Source organism: Nicrophorus vespilloides, unplaced genomic scaffold (assembly GCF_001412225.1).
Source record: "Nicrophorus vespilloides isolate i.1.1-1 unplaced genomic scaffold, Nicve_v1.0, whole genome shotgun sequence".
Lineage (NCBI taxonomy): Eukaryota > Metazoa > Arthropoda > Insecta > Coleoptera > Silphidae > Nicrophorus > Nicrophorus vespilloides.
In genome coordinates, this window is record NW_017099375.1 from 32,159 (window position 1) to 49,107 (window position 16,949).

The 16,949-nt window shown below is 39.7% G+C and overlaps 3 protein-coding genes and 1 long non-coding RNA gene across 5 annotated transcripts; 2 read left to right on the forward strand and 2 right to left on the reverse strand.

Annotated features, from left to right (window-relative positions):
- The first annotated feature begins 3,243 nt into the window (after positions 1-3,243).
- LOC108564415 lies at positions 3,244-5,303 on the forward strand. The gene is made up of 3 exons (XR_001891141.1): positions 3,244-3,482; positions 3,576-3,664; positions 4,825-5,303. It is a non-coding gene; the product is annotated as an uncharacterized LOC108564415 (long non-coding RNA).
- A 2,536-nt stretch (positions 5,304-7,839) lies between these two features.
- On the reverse strand, positions 7,840-11,042 carry LOC108564418 (upstream activation factor subunit spp27). Its single transcript, XM_017923463.1, has 2 exons — positions 10,923-11,042; positions 7,840-9,233 (listed from the first exon to the last, which is right to left on the reverse strand). The coding sequence occupies exons 1-2, from the start codon at positions 10,963-10,965 to the stop codon at positions 8,503-8,505; spliced, it is 774 nt and encodes a 257-aa protein (XP_017778952.1). The 5' UTR covers positions 10,966-11,042; the 3' UTR covers positions 7,840-8,502.
- Positions 11,043-11,473: 431 nt separating this feature from the next.
- LOC108564417 (WD repeat-containing protein 91) lies at positions 11,474-12,683 on the forward strand. The gene is made up of 4 exons (XM_017923462.1): positions 11,474-11,800; positions 11,857-11,997; positions 12,052-12,167; positions 12,286-12,683. Exons 1-4 carry the CDS (start codon positions 11,557-11,559, stop codon positions 12,634-12,636), a joined length of 852 nt encoding a protein of 283 aa, XP_017778951.1. The 5' UTR covers positions 11,474-11,556; the 3' UTR covers positions 12,637-12,683.
- Positions 12,579-14,809, reverse strand: LOC108564416 (nuclear hormone receptor HR96). Of its 2 annotated transcripts, XM_017923461.1 has the most exons (5): positions 14,472-14,809; positions 13,787-14,412; positions 13,493-13,721; positions 12,997-13,428; positions 12,579-12,913 (listed from the first exon to the last, which is right to left on the reverse strand). In XM_017923461.1, the coding sequence occupies exons 2-5, from the start codon at positions 14,392-14,394 to the stop codon at positions 12,716-12,718; spliced, it is 1,467 nt and encodes a 488-aa protein (XP_017778950.1). In that variant the 5' UTR covers positions 14,395-14,412; positions 14,472-14,809; the 3' UTR covers positions 12,579-12,715. The 2 variants fall into 2 exon arrangements, with proteins under 2 accessions (XP_017778950.1, XP_017778949.1); XM_017923460.1 differs by having other exon boundaries at positions 13,787-14,809.
- Between the last annotated feature and the right edge of the window lie 2,140 nt (positions 14,810-16,949).

The window sequence follows — 16,949 nt, forward strand, 5'->3', positions numbered from 1 at the left end:
CCCCCCCTTCTACTTTCATCATCCCCCCCTCCACCCCCCACGACCTACCCCAACACATGCACTTTTCCCTTTAGCTTTATTTTCTAATAAAGGGAGAGAAAAAGAGGAAAAACATGCACTAATTATTTTTAGTTAAAAACCTACTGCCGCCTCCTCCTCCTCCTCCTCTCCCACCGTCCTCCTCTTTGCAACCCTCCAACCTCTGAAGCTCGCGCTCGCTATTTAGGATACATTACATGCACAGTGCTCAAATCGGGCTTGAAAAATATACATGCACTGCTGTATATACACACACACCATACCAGTAATGCCTTGAACTTTTTTTATTTTTTCGTTTCTATTACTTAATTAAAATGTCTCCATTAGTCTCTTAAAGACATTAATAATTTTGCATATTTATGATCATCGTAGATTGGTGACCATTTGCGCACAATTTTATGCAACTTTTAATACGGAAGCGACATGAAAGTTGCAGTTTATACAAACGTTATTTAATCAATCAATCAATCAATCACCAAATTTATGCACACACCATACCAGTAATGCCTTGAACTTTTTTTATTTTTCGTTTCTATTACTTAATTAAAATGTCTCGCTTTATATTCCATTAGTCTCTTAAAGACATTAGTAATCGTGGTAATATAATATAACGTTAATTTGCATATTTATGGTCATCGTAGATTGGTGACCATTTGCGCACAATTTTATGCAACTTTTAATACGTAAGCGACATGAAAGTTTCAGTTTATACAAACGTTGTTTAATCAATCAATCAATCACCAAATTTATGTACACACCATACCAGTAATGCCTTGAACTTCTTTTATTTTTCGTTTCTATTACTTAATTAAAATGTCTCGCTTTATATTCCATTAGTCTCTTAAAGACATTACTAATCGTGGTAATATAATATAACGTTAATTTGCATATTTATGGTCATCGTAGATTGGTGACCATTTGGGCACAATTTTATGCAACTTTTAATACGGAAGCGACATGAAAGTTGCAGTTTATACAAACGTTGTTTAATTAATCAATCAATCACCAAATTTATGCACACACCATACCAGTAATGCCTTGAACTTCTTTTATTTTTAGTTTCTATTACTTAATTAAAATGTCTCCATTAGTCTCTTAAAGACATTAATAATCGTGGTAATATAATGTAACGTTAATTTGCATATTTATGGTCATTGTAGATTGGTGACCATTTGCGCACAATTTTATGCAAATTTTAATACGTAAGCGACATGAAAGTTGCAGTTTATACAAACGTTGTTTAATCAATCAATCACCAAATTTATGCACACACTATACCAGTAATGCCTTGAACTTCTTTTATTTTTTCGTTTCTATTACTTAATTAAAATGTCTCGCTTTATATTCCATTAGTCTCTTAAAGACATTAGTAACCGTGGTAATATAATTTAATGTTAATTTGCATATTTATGGTCATCGTAGATTGGTGACCATTTGCGCACAATTTTATGCAACTTTTAATACTGAAGCGACATGAAAGTTGCAGTTTATACAAACGTTGTTTAATCAATCAATCAATCACCAAATTTATGCACACACCATACCAGTAATGCCTTGAACTTGTTTTTATTTTTCGTTTCTATTACTTAATTAAAATGTCTCGCTTTATATTCGATTAGTCTCTTAAATACATTAATAATCGTGGTAATATAATGTAACGTTAATTTGCATATTTATGGTCATCGTAGATTGGTGACCATTTGCGCACAATTTTATGCAACTTTTAATACGGAGGCGACATGAAAGTTGCAGTTTATACAAACGTTGTTTAATTAATCAATCAATCACTAAATTTATGCACACACCATACCAGTAATGCCTTGAACTTTTTTTATTTTTTCGTTTCTATTACTTAATTAAAATGTCTCCATTAGTCTCTTAAAGACATTAATAATCGTGGTAATATAATATAACGTTAATTTGCATATTTATGGTCATCGTAGATTGGTGACCATTTGAGCACAATTTTATGCAACTTTTAATACGGAAGCAACATGAAAGTTGCAGTTTATACAAACGTTGTTTAATCAATCAATCACCAAATTTATGCACACACCATACCAGTAATGCCTTGAACTTCTTTTATTTTTTTCGTTTGTATTATTTAATTAAAATGTCTCGCTTTATATTCGATTAGTCTCTTAAAGACATTAGTAATCGTGGTAATATAATGTAACGTTAATTTGCATATTTATGGTCATCGTAGATTGGTGACCATTTGCGCACAATTTTATGCAATTTTTAATACGGAAGCGACATGAAAGTTTCAGTTTTTACAAACGTTGTTTAATCAATCAATCACCAAATTTATGCACACACCATACCAGTAATGCCTTGAACTTGTTTTATTTTTTCGTTTCTATTACTTAATTAAAATGTCTAGCTTTATATTCGATTAGTCTCTTAAAGACATTAATAATCGTGGTAATATAATATAACGTTAATTTGCATATTTATGGTCATCGTAGATTGGTGACCATTTGCGCACAATTTTATGCAACTTTTAATACGGAAGCGACATGAAAGTTGCAGTTTATACAAACGTTGTTTAATCAATCAATCAATCACCAAATTTGCGATTCACTCGCATTGATATTACAATAATATCAATCATCATGATTTTTTTTATAAATGTACGATTCAAGTTTCGAGTCAATTTTTAACGATAATATTGAAAGCGGAATCATTTACCTCAGGTGCTCTCGATAATTTCATTTATTTAGCAGGTGCTGCTCGATATTCTCCTGTTTTTTTTGCTTTTGTTTTTGTTGTTGTTTTCAGCAGCAGCAGCAACAGAGGAGAAGAGAAGAAGGCTAGTTATTTCTTCCTCCCGTCCGCCTTTTCGCGAACACCTGCTCCCTCTCTCTCTTTCTCCCTCTCGTCCTCTTTCTTCCATTACTACCTTACTCTTTCTCTCCTTCTGCGTATGCGTCCATACACACATATATATATACTTCGTTATTCTTGTTGCAATCCTATGGAAGACATCCCAGCAAGCTGCGGGACATGTGCGGCTCTAACTCTTCTCCGCTCCTCTCTCGTTCTTTAGTTTGTTCGTTCTTTGCCCGAATCTACAATCTTAATTAATGCCTGTGCGTATCCTCTCTCTCTTTCTTTGTAATCTCCAATAAGATACGTTAACATCGAAAACGTAATATTAGATAAAAATAAATCTGTTTTCGTTGTTTCTTTTTGCAGGAAAAAAAATAGTTATGTTCCTGATCGAAAATTTAATGCAAGCAAGAGAATAAGAAGAAACGTGTGTCGACGAACCCTCCTCTTCCTCCTCAGCGCTCTTCACCTCGTCGACCACCCCTATGGAAAATCAACAAACGAAAACACCTGTCGTTCCCATAGATTTTCGCACCTGTCTTCTCCGTTTCCATCTTGCGCCAGCTATCGGCGATCTCCGCAACGCAAGGTCAATGACTTGTCAAATAATCGTAAGTTTTATTCCATTATTGTCCATTATTTTCATACTTGTTCAATCTAATTAAAGTAATTTTAGTTTTCGAATCCTTTAAATTTTGTTTTAGATTTCCAATTGTTGTAGTGCGATTGACATTAATAGATGGCGTCTACGAATTATGACCGATTGTATGCAACCTATTATTATCGGATGAAGGTATGACTAGGATATATTACGATCGAATGCGTTTCGGAAGCAAGCTTTGATGATCTAAACTGGAGAGAGAGAGAGAGGTGTGTGAGTAAAAAAAAATCTCCGTTATTTTCGACAGAAACACATACATGCATCATGCTCTTGCAAAGGAAGGAAAGAAAGAAAGAAAAGAAAAGAGTGGATGATTTCGTTATTCTGCGAATCTTTGTGTTCGTGTTCGTGCGTGCCTTTTTCCCTTTCCGTCGAGCGCGCACTTTTTTCCGTGTATTCCTCTCCTCTCCTCTTCTTTCCTTCTCTTTTTTTTCTTTTTTTTCACGTGGTGTGCCACTTGCGTGTGTGTGTGTATAATATGATTTCGTTTCTGTTGTTCCTGTGCGAATCGCGTTCTCCCCGTCTCTGTTTCGGTTACTGACCTTAGCCAACAACGTCTGTAGAGCCATCTATACTATTCGTACAGCTAACATCGGGCCCACCATTTCTACCCCAACTTCGCTCGATCTTGATTGACGACTTCGGCCTTCTTCTCTCGCTCTCTTTCTCTCACACCTTCAGTCAGTCAGTCAGTGTTGCTCCATCTCTCTTCTTCCTCTGTGAACACTCTTCAACACGCCCGTCCCGGACCTATCCAACAGCTCTCTCAAGAACCATCCATCATTTCCATTTTCCCCGATTTTCGCGCGGAACGAAATGAAAAACGCGCGTGGGAAATGCGTCCACCTCTCTCTCTGTCTCTTTCACATCTTATACTTTTGTTTTCCCTTCGGCGTTTAAACGCACTGGGAAACAATCTTCTTGAAACAATATCTTCTTCGGTAATGAAATGCAAAACGCACCGGAATTAATGGAAAGAGGAACGGATTATTATTATTCCTCTTACAATTAATCGGTCGCAATTCTCATTCATTCCTTTTGTTTCTCTTCTATCTATTTATCTGTATTTTTGTTTTGCACGCCTGCTAAGCACGCTAATTACGCGCCGCGCGACGACCGAGTCAATGAACTGACGAAATTACGTTCGCATTTTCTATTCGATTTTACACATCGTTCAACTTGTTCAACTTCGATTCACTCATATGATGGTTGTATTACTGCAATTATATAGTATTAAGGCTTAATTAGATTAACTTTTATATATATATATTGTATAGTTTTGTTTTTTTCAGCTGTCGGTTTGTTTCTTACGATGAATGCGGACAAAATGTACGTAATAATCGTCGGGAGAAACCGCATTAAAGGTGAAGTGGAGTATCAACAAGCCGGAGCATTTACGAGCGCAGTAAAACATCGCAAATTACGATCTCGGTTCGGCTTGCTCAGTCTGCGCGGCGTTCCTTCCTTCCTTCTGCAGATGATCATGAGCACGATGATCAGAGGACACTTGTTTTATACGAATTCTGGGAGGCGGCGGCGGCGGTGGCGATGATGAAGACGTCGTCGTCGGTGGCTGTTGGCCGACCCAAGGTTTCTATATTTAGTTATCTCATTAAAAATATCTTTTGCAGTGGGTCAAGGGGCCGCGAGCCTCCACCTCCGACTGTCGCCTCTCCGTCTGTCCCACAAGCACTCCTTGCGTAATTTCAAGATGCTCTTCTCACCAACAATTATAGCCATCTTTCATATTTTCGGCATTTACCCAACAAAAAAAATTTGTTCAATTCCTTTAATTACTAATTAGTAGATGATGGCTTTTTATACTTTTGTTAATTTGTTTTGTGAAAGATGTTGCATAAGCACCACCATCTTTGTAAACAAATTAAAACTAAAAAATACTTGTTTGTTCCTTTTTTCTCTATATGCTTTTCATTCTCTTTCTCTCTTTCTATTATTATTATTATTATAAGAGTTTCGTTTTGAAGTGTAGGTGGCGGTGATGGTGGAATGAGATGTGGGGGGACATATGTGTCCTATCAATCAGTGAGGGTAGTCATGGTAACGAGGCGACGCCGACGTCGTCTAAACTGCATCTTAAAACCAACGCCCAGTTTTTCTTTCGCCCTTCGGCTAATGTATATATATATATATATATATATGTTAGTGCATACGACAAAAAAAAAGTGGGGTGGAAAGGAGTGAGTGAGAGAGAGAGAGATTGAGGCGGAGGTGGCGTTGGAAGGAAACGTAGGAAAATGGAACAAAACAAAAGCAAACAGGACAAAAAAATGGGGTGGAGGGTGGAGAAGGGAAAAACAACGACGCACGATAAAATTGCGCCCGGCCGAAAAATCAATAGCCGCCCCCCGAATTCCCCAAGATCCATCAACGAAATGGGGTGAGAGAGAGAGAGGGAGAAAAGTGCGCGGAACGAAAAACAAGACGGAAATAAAATCTAGGGGGCGGCGGAAAAATGAGAGAGAGAGAGAAATAACAAAAACAAACGAAAAAAAAAATGGGAAGGTTTTGCGTCAGCGCATGTAGTAGTAGTGGGAAGCGGCGAAACAAACGAAGGAAGGGTAGAGAAAAAATCGGATCGGTTAGGGGGGACGGCGGTGGGACGGGGGTGGCTGCAGTTTTTTTTTCGGGGGTGGCGTGGGTGAGTTTGAGAGGGTTGAGAATGTTGGGCGAACGCGCAAAACAAGCAAGAAGCGGATTTGCGTGAGGGAGCGTCGCGATGCCCGCGAGCGTAGGCGTCGCGTGACTACCAACATGACCCCCCGAAAACCCCCTCTTTATTTTTTTCGTGTTTCGATGGTGGTGGTGGTGGTATGGGGTTGCTTCGCAAGGAAGAGGTGGTGGAGGAGGAGGCGGCGGCTTCCTCTTCACCCCGACTACCACCACCGCCGCCGCCACCCGGGATGGATGTTTTCAGCAAGGTTAGTACGCGGTGCACTCGTCGAAATCGGGTCATGGTACAACGACGAAATCGTTTTAGTTGCATGGCAGCAAAACTGCATTCACTAAAAACTTGTCCCAACCTCTAAACGAGGAGAAGAACCAACCAATAAACCGGTCCGCCGCGCGTTGCGCATTCGTCATTTTTTTTTTGTTGCTCTTTCGCTCTTTCTCTCACACACACAGTCTTTCAGTGTATCCTAAGATCTTCTACTTCTTTACTTCCTTTCTAGCCGATGACCACCGCCGCCGCCCCCCGTAATCTTCCATGGCTCATCCCACCCTCCTCCAACTCTTCATCATTCCTTTAGCACACACACACATACACCTCATCCATCGACTTCTTCTTTGTCGCGGATCGGAAACTCGTCGAACGACATCTCCGCAGCTGAAATCACATTTCGGCTAAATCGTAAACAAGAAGCGCATCCAATCATCCGAGGAAGTGAAACTTCCTGAACGTGGGGCGACATCTAGTGTCTATCAACCATCACCAAACCTCATCTCAGAAGCTCCCTTCAGCCCTACACAATGACTTTGTAAAACAATAGATGGCGCTTCTTCATCAATCATCTAAAATGAGTACCAACTAATAGCTTTCATCAATCACAATATACTTCAATATAAAGTTGTGCATTTTAAACTTTTACTATAGTTCTGATTAGATAAAATATAGAAATCAAACTGCTTGTGTTTGTTTCATAATTATTTTGCAGAAATCTATGTTTACTTGTGCAGAGCTGTACTGGAAAGCATTGATCGTTGTATAAATGTATGCAACACATCGTACTAAACGAAATATTATATTAAAGTAATTGGTGTGTCCATCTTTTTGTAAGTTTTACAATTATTAATTTACTTTTGAAAATCTCGTTCTATCATCACTAAATGCAATAGAAATGTGTCCTCCGTTTCGTCGTTAGAGAAACAAGATATTTCCCTCCCATATTAAAATACAATACAATTGACGGGTGCACAAATTTCATGGCACAATAGAGCGAGGGGTTGAAGTAGAATTGTACAGAACTTTCAGACCTGAACACACGCACACAATATGATGATTGGGGTAAGGGGAAGAAAAACCGTTAGAAAGGGAGACGATATAATAACTGTTAGATTTCTAAATAATACTTAATTTATTGATTAAATGTTTTTCGCTATATCGTAAATACATTAAAATTTTACATTTAGAAATTTCATATTATTTTTTTTCCCGTTTCAATTAGGGTTTTTTTTTTTTCTTCTTAGAACATCCAGACATATACATTGTAATGGAAAAAAAAAAGTTGTAAGTTTCGGGAGTTTTTTTTTCTTTTACTGGGGGAGGGTCGGGGGTTAGAGGATTGAAGGTGGATTTTTCCGCCGCCGACAATAATATAATAATAATAGTAATAATACACACAAATACGAAAAAAAAATCATATAGAAAAGTCAATACTTCCGAAACAAATTGGAAAAATATAATTAGTCAAAAATCAGGGACGAACAGTAATAAACACGATCGTGTCTACAAAACAATCGTGCAATGATTTGTAGGACTTTTAGGAGGAAAATTTGGTGCAAAAGGTGGCCGGGCTTTTCTCTCTTTCTCTCTCTCTCGTCTTCTCGTTTCTCTATCTCTCTCTATTCCGTTCACTTACAAACTAAACTCAGTCTAAACGATAAGTCCTCTTAAAATAATATAAAAATTATTCGTAAACATTATTGGGGATGGGGGTTGTTGGTGGGTTAAAGGTTGAAGAAAATAATGATTATTATTAGTTAATTAATAAAGGGCGCTCGGCCAGCCACCTTGCACTTCTTGTAATTTGATTGATGAATGTTATTGAATAATTTCTGTTTGTTGTTGTTGTTGTTTTCAGGTGAGTTGATGAATGCAACTCCCGAGAAAAAGATGTGTATGTTGTGTGTGTGTGTGTGTGAGAGAAATGTTTGAAGAAGGGAGGAGGAGAAGAGAAGTAGAGACGTATTTTCTTTTTTGTTTTGGGGTTGGAAAGGAGAGAAGGTATAATTTAACTCAGGAAGTGATTCTTCAAGTATTTCATCATGCCGAATATGCGGAAACGCTTAATGCCTATGACTTTGAGGAGGGCGTCGTCGCAGATGGCGAACTGCTTGTTGTTGGGATCGTAGAGCTCGCGCTCCTTGATGATGGACCACACCTTCTTGACGACCTCGTGACGTGCCATGGACTCTTGCCCGACGAGGGCCGCCAACTCCGGTGAGAGCGTCATCGACTTGGTGTAACCCTTGCCCTTTCCAGCGCCGCCGCCTCCCTTCTTACCTGTCGTCTTCTTCGTCTTCGCCCAATCCTCGTCAGAGTCGGATTCGGAACCCTTCTTCTTCTTGGGCGGCAACTTGCGTGTCTTGATGGGCTTTGTCTTTTTAGGAGAGTATTCCTCCTCGGACTCGGCGTCCGATGGTTCGCTTGCGTCGGAATCGTCGGAGGCCTTCTTGGCCTTCTTCGCGACAGGCTTCTTACCGGCTGCTCCTCTCTTCGCCGGTTTCTTCTCCTCCTCGGACTCTTCTTCTTCCTCTTCGTCCTCCTCCTCCTCTTCTTCTTCCTCGTCGTCGGACACCTTCTTGCTTCCGGCCTTCTTCTTGTCCTTGCCACTCACGAATTCCATCACGAGTTCGTCAATCTCCTTCCTGCGTGACTGCAGGTTGCACTCCAGTTTCTCCTCCAATTCCTGCCTCACATTCTTGGCAGAAGTCGATGCCAAATCGGCTCCCTTCAATATAGCTAAACAAGAACAAAAAAAACAACAACATTAAAATAAAGTCCAACAAAAAGAGTAAACCTATCATTTTTACGATTATTATTAATACACAATTATTATTTACTCGAGTTATTAACAAACAGTAATAAAGTAAATATTTAATATTGATTGCAGCAACAGCTTACAAATATTTGTCCAACAACCACTTTTCTTTTATGAAAACGTAAAACGAAAGAAAGCTCAAACGTTTGCCAACTGAATTACGAAAATCATGAAAACAACGGGGAAAAACCATGTGCGCGCATCTGTAATGCTGCCAGATGCGGTTGCTATGGTTACATGTTTTGTTTTCCCCATTCGAAGTAGTCGAAAACGAACGAATTTGATCCGACGATGCGGAGGATGTCAACAATATAACACTTGCAAAAAAAATTAAAAACGCAAATTGCTTTGATTGACTCAATAATACATACATTGAATAATTCCGTTATTTACAAACAACGTTCGTTTCGCCCGTTTTTCAATTCAAGCAAAACAACAAAGATTTGAAGTAAATAATAATAATAGAATCAAACACTAAATATTAACAAAACAAGCTGTTAACTCGGTTGTCATGGTTACATTAAATGCATTTGTGATGAGTAATGAATCATTTAGGGATGGAAATTATTATGAAAATGAAGTAATTTTCCGTTGGGAAGCTTCCGATAATTTTCTGCGATGCGACGAAATGGCTTGTTTACTTCTTTGTTTAAGCTTAAGCGTTTGTGAGAGAGGTATAAGAGGAAGGGTCGATCAACCGGTATGTGGATGCATTACAAATGGTTATAAACAATGTAAAAGGGTGCTGGATGATGATGATGATGAGAGATGATGTTTGTTGTTGATGGTCGAAGGAGACGCGACGCGTGCTCTTTTGAAAGCAACGCCGGCGCCGTAAAGTTGCGAAACACGAAATGGCAAGGGTCTCCTTCTCTGTCTCTCCTTCCGCCGTTCCTCGAACGGAAAATCAAAGGGGGAAAGAGAGGATGAGAGGATTTCAGGTAGAAAATGCGAAAGCAGAAGAAGAAAAAATGGGAATATTATAAATATAAATAAATGTAGAAGAATGATACACAATGTGCGAAGATCGCAGCAGTCGCTTGGTAGATTTTGTTTTTTTTTCTCTCGTAGTAACGTCAATCGCCGGCGAACGGATGGACGGTGTGTGTGTGTGTGTGTGCGAGAGAGAGTTGACGATGATGATTATTCGATTTGCAAACAGGGAAATTCGCGATGCGGGGGCGGGCGGCGGTAGATAAGGGCCTACGAAAATCGCAAATATTATTGTAAATCGACTTTGTCGGCCGGTTTTTGCGATCAGAGCCGTATCTGCAGAGATATTTCCGGAAACGTTAATATGGCGCTCGAAATACATGGCGGTATAAGCGGAGCGTCCCCATGGCCATTGTTTGTATGTGTGTGCATATCGGTGTGAGTTTGTGTGTGTCTCTCTATGCTTGTGTATATCTATGTATGTATGTATGTATGGATATAAAGCGGAGGCCGCGCAAAGCCGTTGCAAAAAAAAGAAAAAAAATGAAGGGGGTTGAAAAATCCGTTGTTTTCGATGTCAGAGGACGAAACGTCGCCTTCATCATAAATCAAGAATTAAATACAACGTATTACCGTTCATATTCGCAAGATTCTCACTACATATATACTCTACTTACCAGCAATTTCCTTGCGGAGTTCGTCTTTCGAGATGTTAGCCATGTTCGCACGGTGAATGATGTTCAGCGTTTGGAGAAAGACAGAAGACTGCGTTGATGCGCGCTTTGATGGCCGCCACCAACAGCGAAAAGTGCATCCAACATGAAGTCGGTCGACGATGCCAACAACTTAAAACCAAAACCACCAAAACTATTCAAATTCTTCATCATATCTTGAAGCCATCATCTGAAGTCCTGAACGCAATCAAATTCCATTCACATTTGCAACTCTGCAAGAAGATGGACGTACTTGTTTCCTACAAATACAATTTCTACCAACATTATTAATAACCGCAACTTTAATTGCAAATTCATCCACTAAACTTTAATTATTGCAATATAAATTATATTCAGTAGTAGTTATTATTTTACAAAAACTTAACTAACTTGCTTTGATATTAAAAAAAAAGTTAATTCCTACTATACTTAGTAAATACAGCAAGATATCGAATCGATTTGAATATTGATACTTAGGTGACCAAAGCAACTGGGAAGTACTCAAAGTTGCCTGCGTGGAATAATCAATAAAAAAAATACCAATCAGCTGTCTAGATTTGTCTGTGTGTTTCAAGTCGAACAACAAATAGCTGAGGATATGGCGCACGTACAATTCCTCGACGAGATAATCAGGGAATATCTTCTGTTCAGAGGTTTCGGGTCAACGGTTAAATCGTTCGAGGCGGACTTGAAGGGGGACAGGGAGAAGAGTTTCAGAGCGGACAAAATCATCGATCAACTATGGCATTTCATCGGTATATACGACCTGAACTCGCTGAAGGATCTCTGGAATCATCTGGACACGCACATGTTCGCGAAACTGGAGAGCCACTTCACATCAGGTGAACAAATCAAATTGTTAGTTAGGATATTATTTAAATATATGTTTGTGTTGCAGGTGTCAAGAAGTTGGAGAATGGAGTGTTGAAGATGTATCTGGTGAATGCAGTGGTCAACAATAAACCAGAAAAGGTCACAGAGTTCTTCACCAAGCTTACACCGGAGTTGCAGAATCAGAGCGAATGGAAGGAATGGTTCAGTGAGTTTGGTTGTTGTTGCTTTGCAAATTTTTTAACTTTGTGAATATTCGCAGTGCTTCCTTACATTAAAAACCCAGAGGAGAATCCAACTTTCTCTCTGCATTTCACCAAACAATGGCAGGATACGCTGTTGGTGTCTCTGAATAACTTTCTGGCTTCAATATTTCAGGTAATGTTATGTGTTGATAGTGGGAGGGATCGTGTCGAGAAACGTGTCTTTGTTTTGGTTTTTAATAACAGTAAATATATATTTATATAAAAAAAGTTTCTTTCTGTGATTTGTTTAGTATATGCCGACGCCTACCCTGATGCGCTTCGAGGAGGACGCCAACCGGATAAGGAACCTTGATCAGACCAATCAGGCGCTGAGGAAGCAGATCGAGGGGTTGACGGCGAGCGGAGCGGAGGATGGAGGTGGCGGTGCCGCGACCACGCCCTGTCACATCGACCCGCCCCAGCACCTGCTGGACGACTTCTACATCATCGCGCAGGAGAGTTCGTCGAGCGACAGTCAGGCGAAGAGTCTGAAGAATCTCATCAGGAACATGGGCAGCGGCTCCAGTCCGATCCTCGGCCGCAAGGACAACAACGGTGTGCGCAAACGTCCTCGCGGCCAGAGCTACTTTTACGATACGTAACGAACACGATGAAGAAGGAGTATACCTACATATAACAAAAGACTTCGCCCGCTCCTCCATCCCATCCATCCATCCATCGTCAGTGTTTGAGATCGAAGATTTCTATGAGCAGAGGCTCCACCTCAGACGGGTTCACGCCCAGGTAACAGTTTATAACCTCCTCGTTAACTTTGTGTAGTTCCGATATCTTCTGGATGAGCTTCAGGAACGTCGATTTTGCTTCGCATCCCGGATACACGCTCTCCAGGTATCGCCGCAGCAAATAGTAGTACGAATTCTGAAAATGTCACGTAATCATTATAATTTCGAATGAAAACATCAAACATTTCTGAGAATATATATTATACAAGTGTACGTTACCTGTTCCAATTTGATTACGTCCTGATGTATGACTCTGGGTCGATCCGGGGTGAAGAGAGTGATGGCGCAGAGGATGAGCACGATGTTCTCGTCCGACCGCCACCTCGGGTCGAACGTCCTTATAAATCGTTCGTGTTCCTGGTATATGTTTCCTTTGGCCTGCTTGAGGACGTCCGCTTTGACGCTGCTTAAACTCTCCTTGATGTGCGGTATCCGCCAGGTCTGTTTGCTGGAGTCGTAGTTCATGGCGCTCCGCAGTATCATCATCTCCGTGCATCCACCTTTCAGCAGAGCCACCTGATCCTCCTGGCACATGTTCTTAAAAGCGTTGATCTTCTTTGCCATTTTGATCAACCTCCGTATCGCGACTGCAGTCAGATTGATCACATCGACTAGGGCAGGATCGGAGAGCAACGCCTGCTCCGATTTCGACTGCAAAACGAAAGCCCAATTTAGAACATCTAACATCTAAGTGAAGGTAATTAGCAGTTCGGACTTGCAGCATCTTCAGTCCGCAATCCTCGGCAATCATATTGGAAAGATCATCGTCGACTGGTGTCAGGAGTGCCTTATTCGCAACGATCAACTCGTTCAGTTTCGCTCTTTCCGCGTCGTTCAGTTCCCTCGAACTGCTGTGACTCTGAGCGAGTGACGAGTACGCCTCGTATTCCAGTTTTATTGCCTCGCACAGGATCGACTCTATCGAATTCGCTTCTATCGGTATCCTAAAACAAACAATACCCACTTGAGATATAACAACAAAAAAAAAACGCACACGAAAATAGAGAACCTTTGCACTTCCTCCAATATGTCCTTCGTCGAATCCGTCGCCACCTGTTTCCTAGACGTCGCGTTGTTATTGCAATTCTGCTCGTTATTGTTGATAGAAATGTAATTCAGCAGAGGGTTGTTCTCGTCGAATTGCTTTGGGCTGAGTATGTTTCGGATCATCGAGTCGTCGGGTGACGTCTCCGGCGACGAATAATCACTGCAATCGTCCACCTTCGGTTGCGTGCTGTAATTGATGGCATCTTCGTCGCCACCATCATCCCTCCTCATCCGTTTGAAGCTTTGCTTAAAACCGCCGCTCGTGCCTCTTTTGATCGCCTTGTTCTGCTCCACCTTTTGCCTCTTCAGTTCTTTATCCTCATCACTCATAATGTAATCCTTCCTCATCCCAATGGCAAAGCACTTCTCCAATCTGCACCTCTGGCAGAACCTACGCGTCACTGTAGTCACCTCACATTTCGAGTTGAAAGGACACTTGAAGTTTTTGTTTGCCAAGGCGTTCCTGCGGAAGAACGCCTTGCAGCTCTCACAGGTCACAGCATTGAAGTTGTATCCGAGCGCCTTATCGCCGCACACACCGCAAGTCTTCAAGTCCACTTTACCATCCATCGTACCCTCTCCTCGCAACTAATCAATCAATTTACCACTGTGCCATAATACAATAATTATTATTCTTTTGTTTATACTTAATACTACTACGACGACGACGATGACAACTACACTCGTTATTGTGTCGTGATTATGTGACCTTTCCTCCCTGCTCTTCTCTCCTCGCACATTTCGGCGTAATCGGACGATTATCAACCACTCCAACAATTATGAATCATTTGAACAACCACGGTCGGAGCCAATCTTATCTGTCCTGACGCAAGTGTCAACATGACGTTTGGACTTGCCTGAGTCTCTCCCACTCCATCTCATGCACTTTGACCCTCGACCGAACAAAAGGGCAATTTAAACATTTCTTCTGATCTGCCGCAACAACTGTCGAGAAAAAACAAACAAAGAATTTAAAAAAATATAGATGTAAACAAACCGACATAACCTCAAACCAATTCAAAAAAAAAACAAAAGAAGTTTCAAGGTTTTCATCTCAACAGATGGCACCATCAGTTATAAATACTATGAAACCAAAGACGCTGTGTGGTGGCGTGCCCACGCATATTTGAAAATCGAGTGGCGCCATCTTCAGTGGTCCCTATGGAACCTTAATTAAAACGAAAGCAATGGAAAGCAATATACCAAAACATAACATAAATATTTACCGTCTAAAGCAGTGGTTTCCAAACTTGATGTTACTACGCCTCCCTCAAAAGTATGTAATCATTTGGCGCCTCCCCCAACCCTCCATTTCATAAAAGGAACGCGTATTTTTCGAACGTTCTCATTTAAATTTTTCAACTTTGAACGCGTATTACAGCCAAACGGATAAATCCACAGTAATATATCGATACTTCCTAGATTCCCCAAACATTCAGCTTTCATATGCATATATTCGATTCATTCTATCTATTATAGTTTTCGAGTAAATTAATGAAGTGTGAAAACACTGCTTTTTCGAACGTTATTATTTCAATTTTTCAACTTTGAACGCGTATTACAGCAAAACGGATAAGAGCACAGAAATGTATCTATACTTGCAATTGTGTAATAGACAATGAAATCTCTAAAGGTGGTGGATGTCTATTGGATTCACGTTCGCTATAAGTCCATGTTCTCGCGGAAAGGAAATAAATCAGCATCTGCGATGCAATATAAAATCTGTGTGTGTGTGGCGTGCGTGCAGGATGGAAATGCAGAGTGGAAACGAAAGGCAAAGAGATTGCAACGAATGCGGGGCTCCGCGTTTGTTTGTTGGTCGGCGCGCAATAATAATAGTAAAACAAACGAACAAAACAAATAAAAGAATAGAAACACAGCCCTCCCAGTTTTAATTCCGCATAAAAGGATTTATTTGCTTCACGCACCGGCAGCTTCAAGAGGAAACGGTACTTTTATAGTCCTCTTTTTTTGCAGCTCATAACCGATATCCTGGGGAGTGATTGCCGCAATCACTTCCTGGGCGATCGTCCTCGCTGAAGAGAACCACCGACGACGAGACGACGTGTTGGTTTCTCACGAGGAATGCGATTTTGCAATCGGCGATCCTTGGAAGTTTTCTTTGTCTTGTGTGTTTTCGAAGGATTTATTAAACAACAATGCGATTAACTTGGAAAGAGAAGTAAATATGAAAGAAAAGAAGAAAAAAACTGGAACAAATTCCGGACAGCTGTCACAATTAGTCGTTTGTCTTGGACATGGTGAATTATTTACCTTCAAAAGCGTTCGTTGCTTCATTCAACTTATTAATTATCCAGTTTGCAATGAGCGAAATTTCATGGTTTTAATGAGGGTTTTCAATGCACACGATTGGTTTCCAATTATCCACTTTTTTTTGTGTGTATATTTACATTGAAAAATTGTATAATAATCGTGTGTTGTTATGTAAGATTACAAATTGGCAATTGTTATTAGTTATAATTCTCATTTCATTGAACATTTATCTAGGAATTGTCTTCTGCACTTAAAGGACATTGAATGTTAGCGTTTACATTCAAAATTAAGCAATTTTTTAAGGTAGATTTAAGAATTTTCATGGTTTTAATGAGGGTTTTCAATGCACACGATTGGTTTCCAATTATCCACTTTTTTTTTGTGTGTATTTACATTGAAAAATTGTATAATAATCGTGTGTTGTTATGTAAGATTACAAATTGGTTATTGTTATTAGTTATAATTCTCATTTCATTGAACATTTATTTAGGAATTGTTTTCTGCACTTAAAGGACATTGAATGTTAGCGTTTACATTCAAAATTAAGCAATTTTTTAAGGTAGATTTAAAAATTTTCATGGTTTTAATGAGGGTTTTCAATGCACACGATTGGTTTCCAATTATCCACTTCTTTTTTTGTGTGTATTTACATTGAAAAATTGTATAATAATCGTTTGTTGTTATGTAAGATTACAAATTGGTAATTGTTATTAGTTATAATTCTCATTTCATTGAACATTTATTTAGGAATGTCTTCTGCACTTAAAGGACATTGAATGTTAGCGTTTACATTGAAAATTAAGCAATTTTTTAAGGTAGATTTAAGAATTTTCATGGTTTTAATGAGGGTT

Bases quoted from the DNA above. Each gene is read 5' to 3' on its own strand.
- LOC108564416 (XM_017923461.1), bottom strand. From the start codon at position 14,394: ATGGATGGTAAAGTGGACTTGAAGACTTGCGGTGTGTGCGGCGATAAG. The intron at 13,722-13,786 runs GTTCTCTATTTT...TGTTTGTTTTAG, and splicing joins ATATTGGAGGAAGTGCAAAG to GATACCGATAGAAGCGAATT. The intron at 13,429-13,492 runs GTCCGAACTGCT...TTCGTTTTGCAG, and splicing joins GCGGACTGAAGATGCTGCAA to TCGAAATCGGAGCAGGCGTT.
- LOC108564417 (XM_017923462.1), top strand. From the start codon at position 11,557: ATGGCGCACGTACAATTCCTCGACGAGATAATCAGGGAATATCTTCTG. The intron at 11,801-11,856 runs GTGAACAAATCA...TTTGTGTTGCAG, and splicing joins GGAGAGCCACTTCACATCAG to GTGTCAAGAAGTTGGAGAAT. The intron at 11,998-12,051 runs GTGAGTTTGGTT...GAATATTCGCAG, and splicing joins CGAATGGAAGGAATGGTTCA to TGCTTCCTTACATTAAAAAC.
- LOC108564418 (XM_017923463.1), bottom strand. From the start codon at position 10,965: ATGGCTAACATCTCGAAAGACGAACTCCGCAAGGAAATTGCTG. The intron at 9,234-10,922 runs GTAAGTAGAGTA...GTTCTTGTTTAG, and splicing joins ACTCCGCAAGGAAATTGCTG to CTATATTGAAGGGAGCCGAT.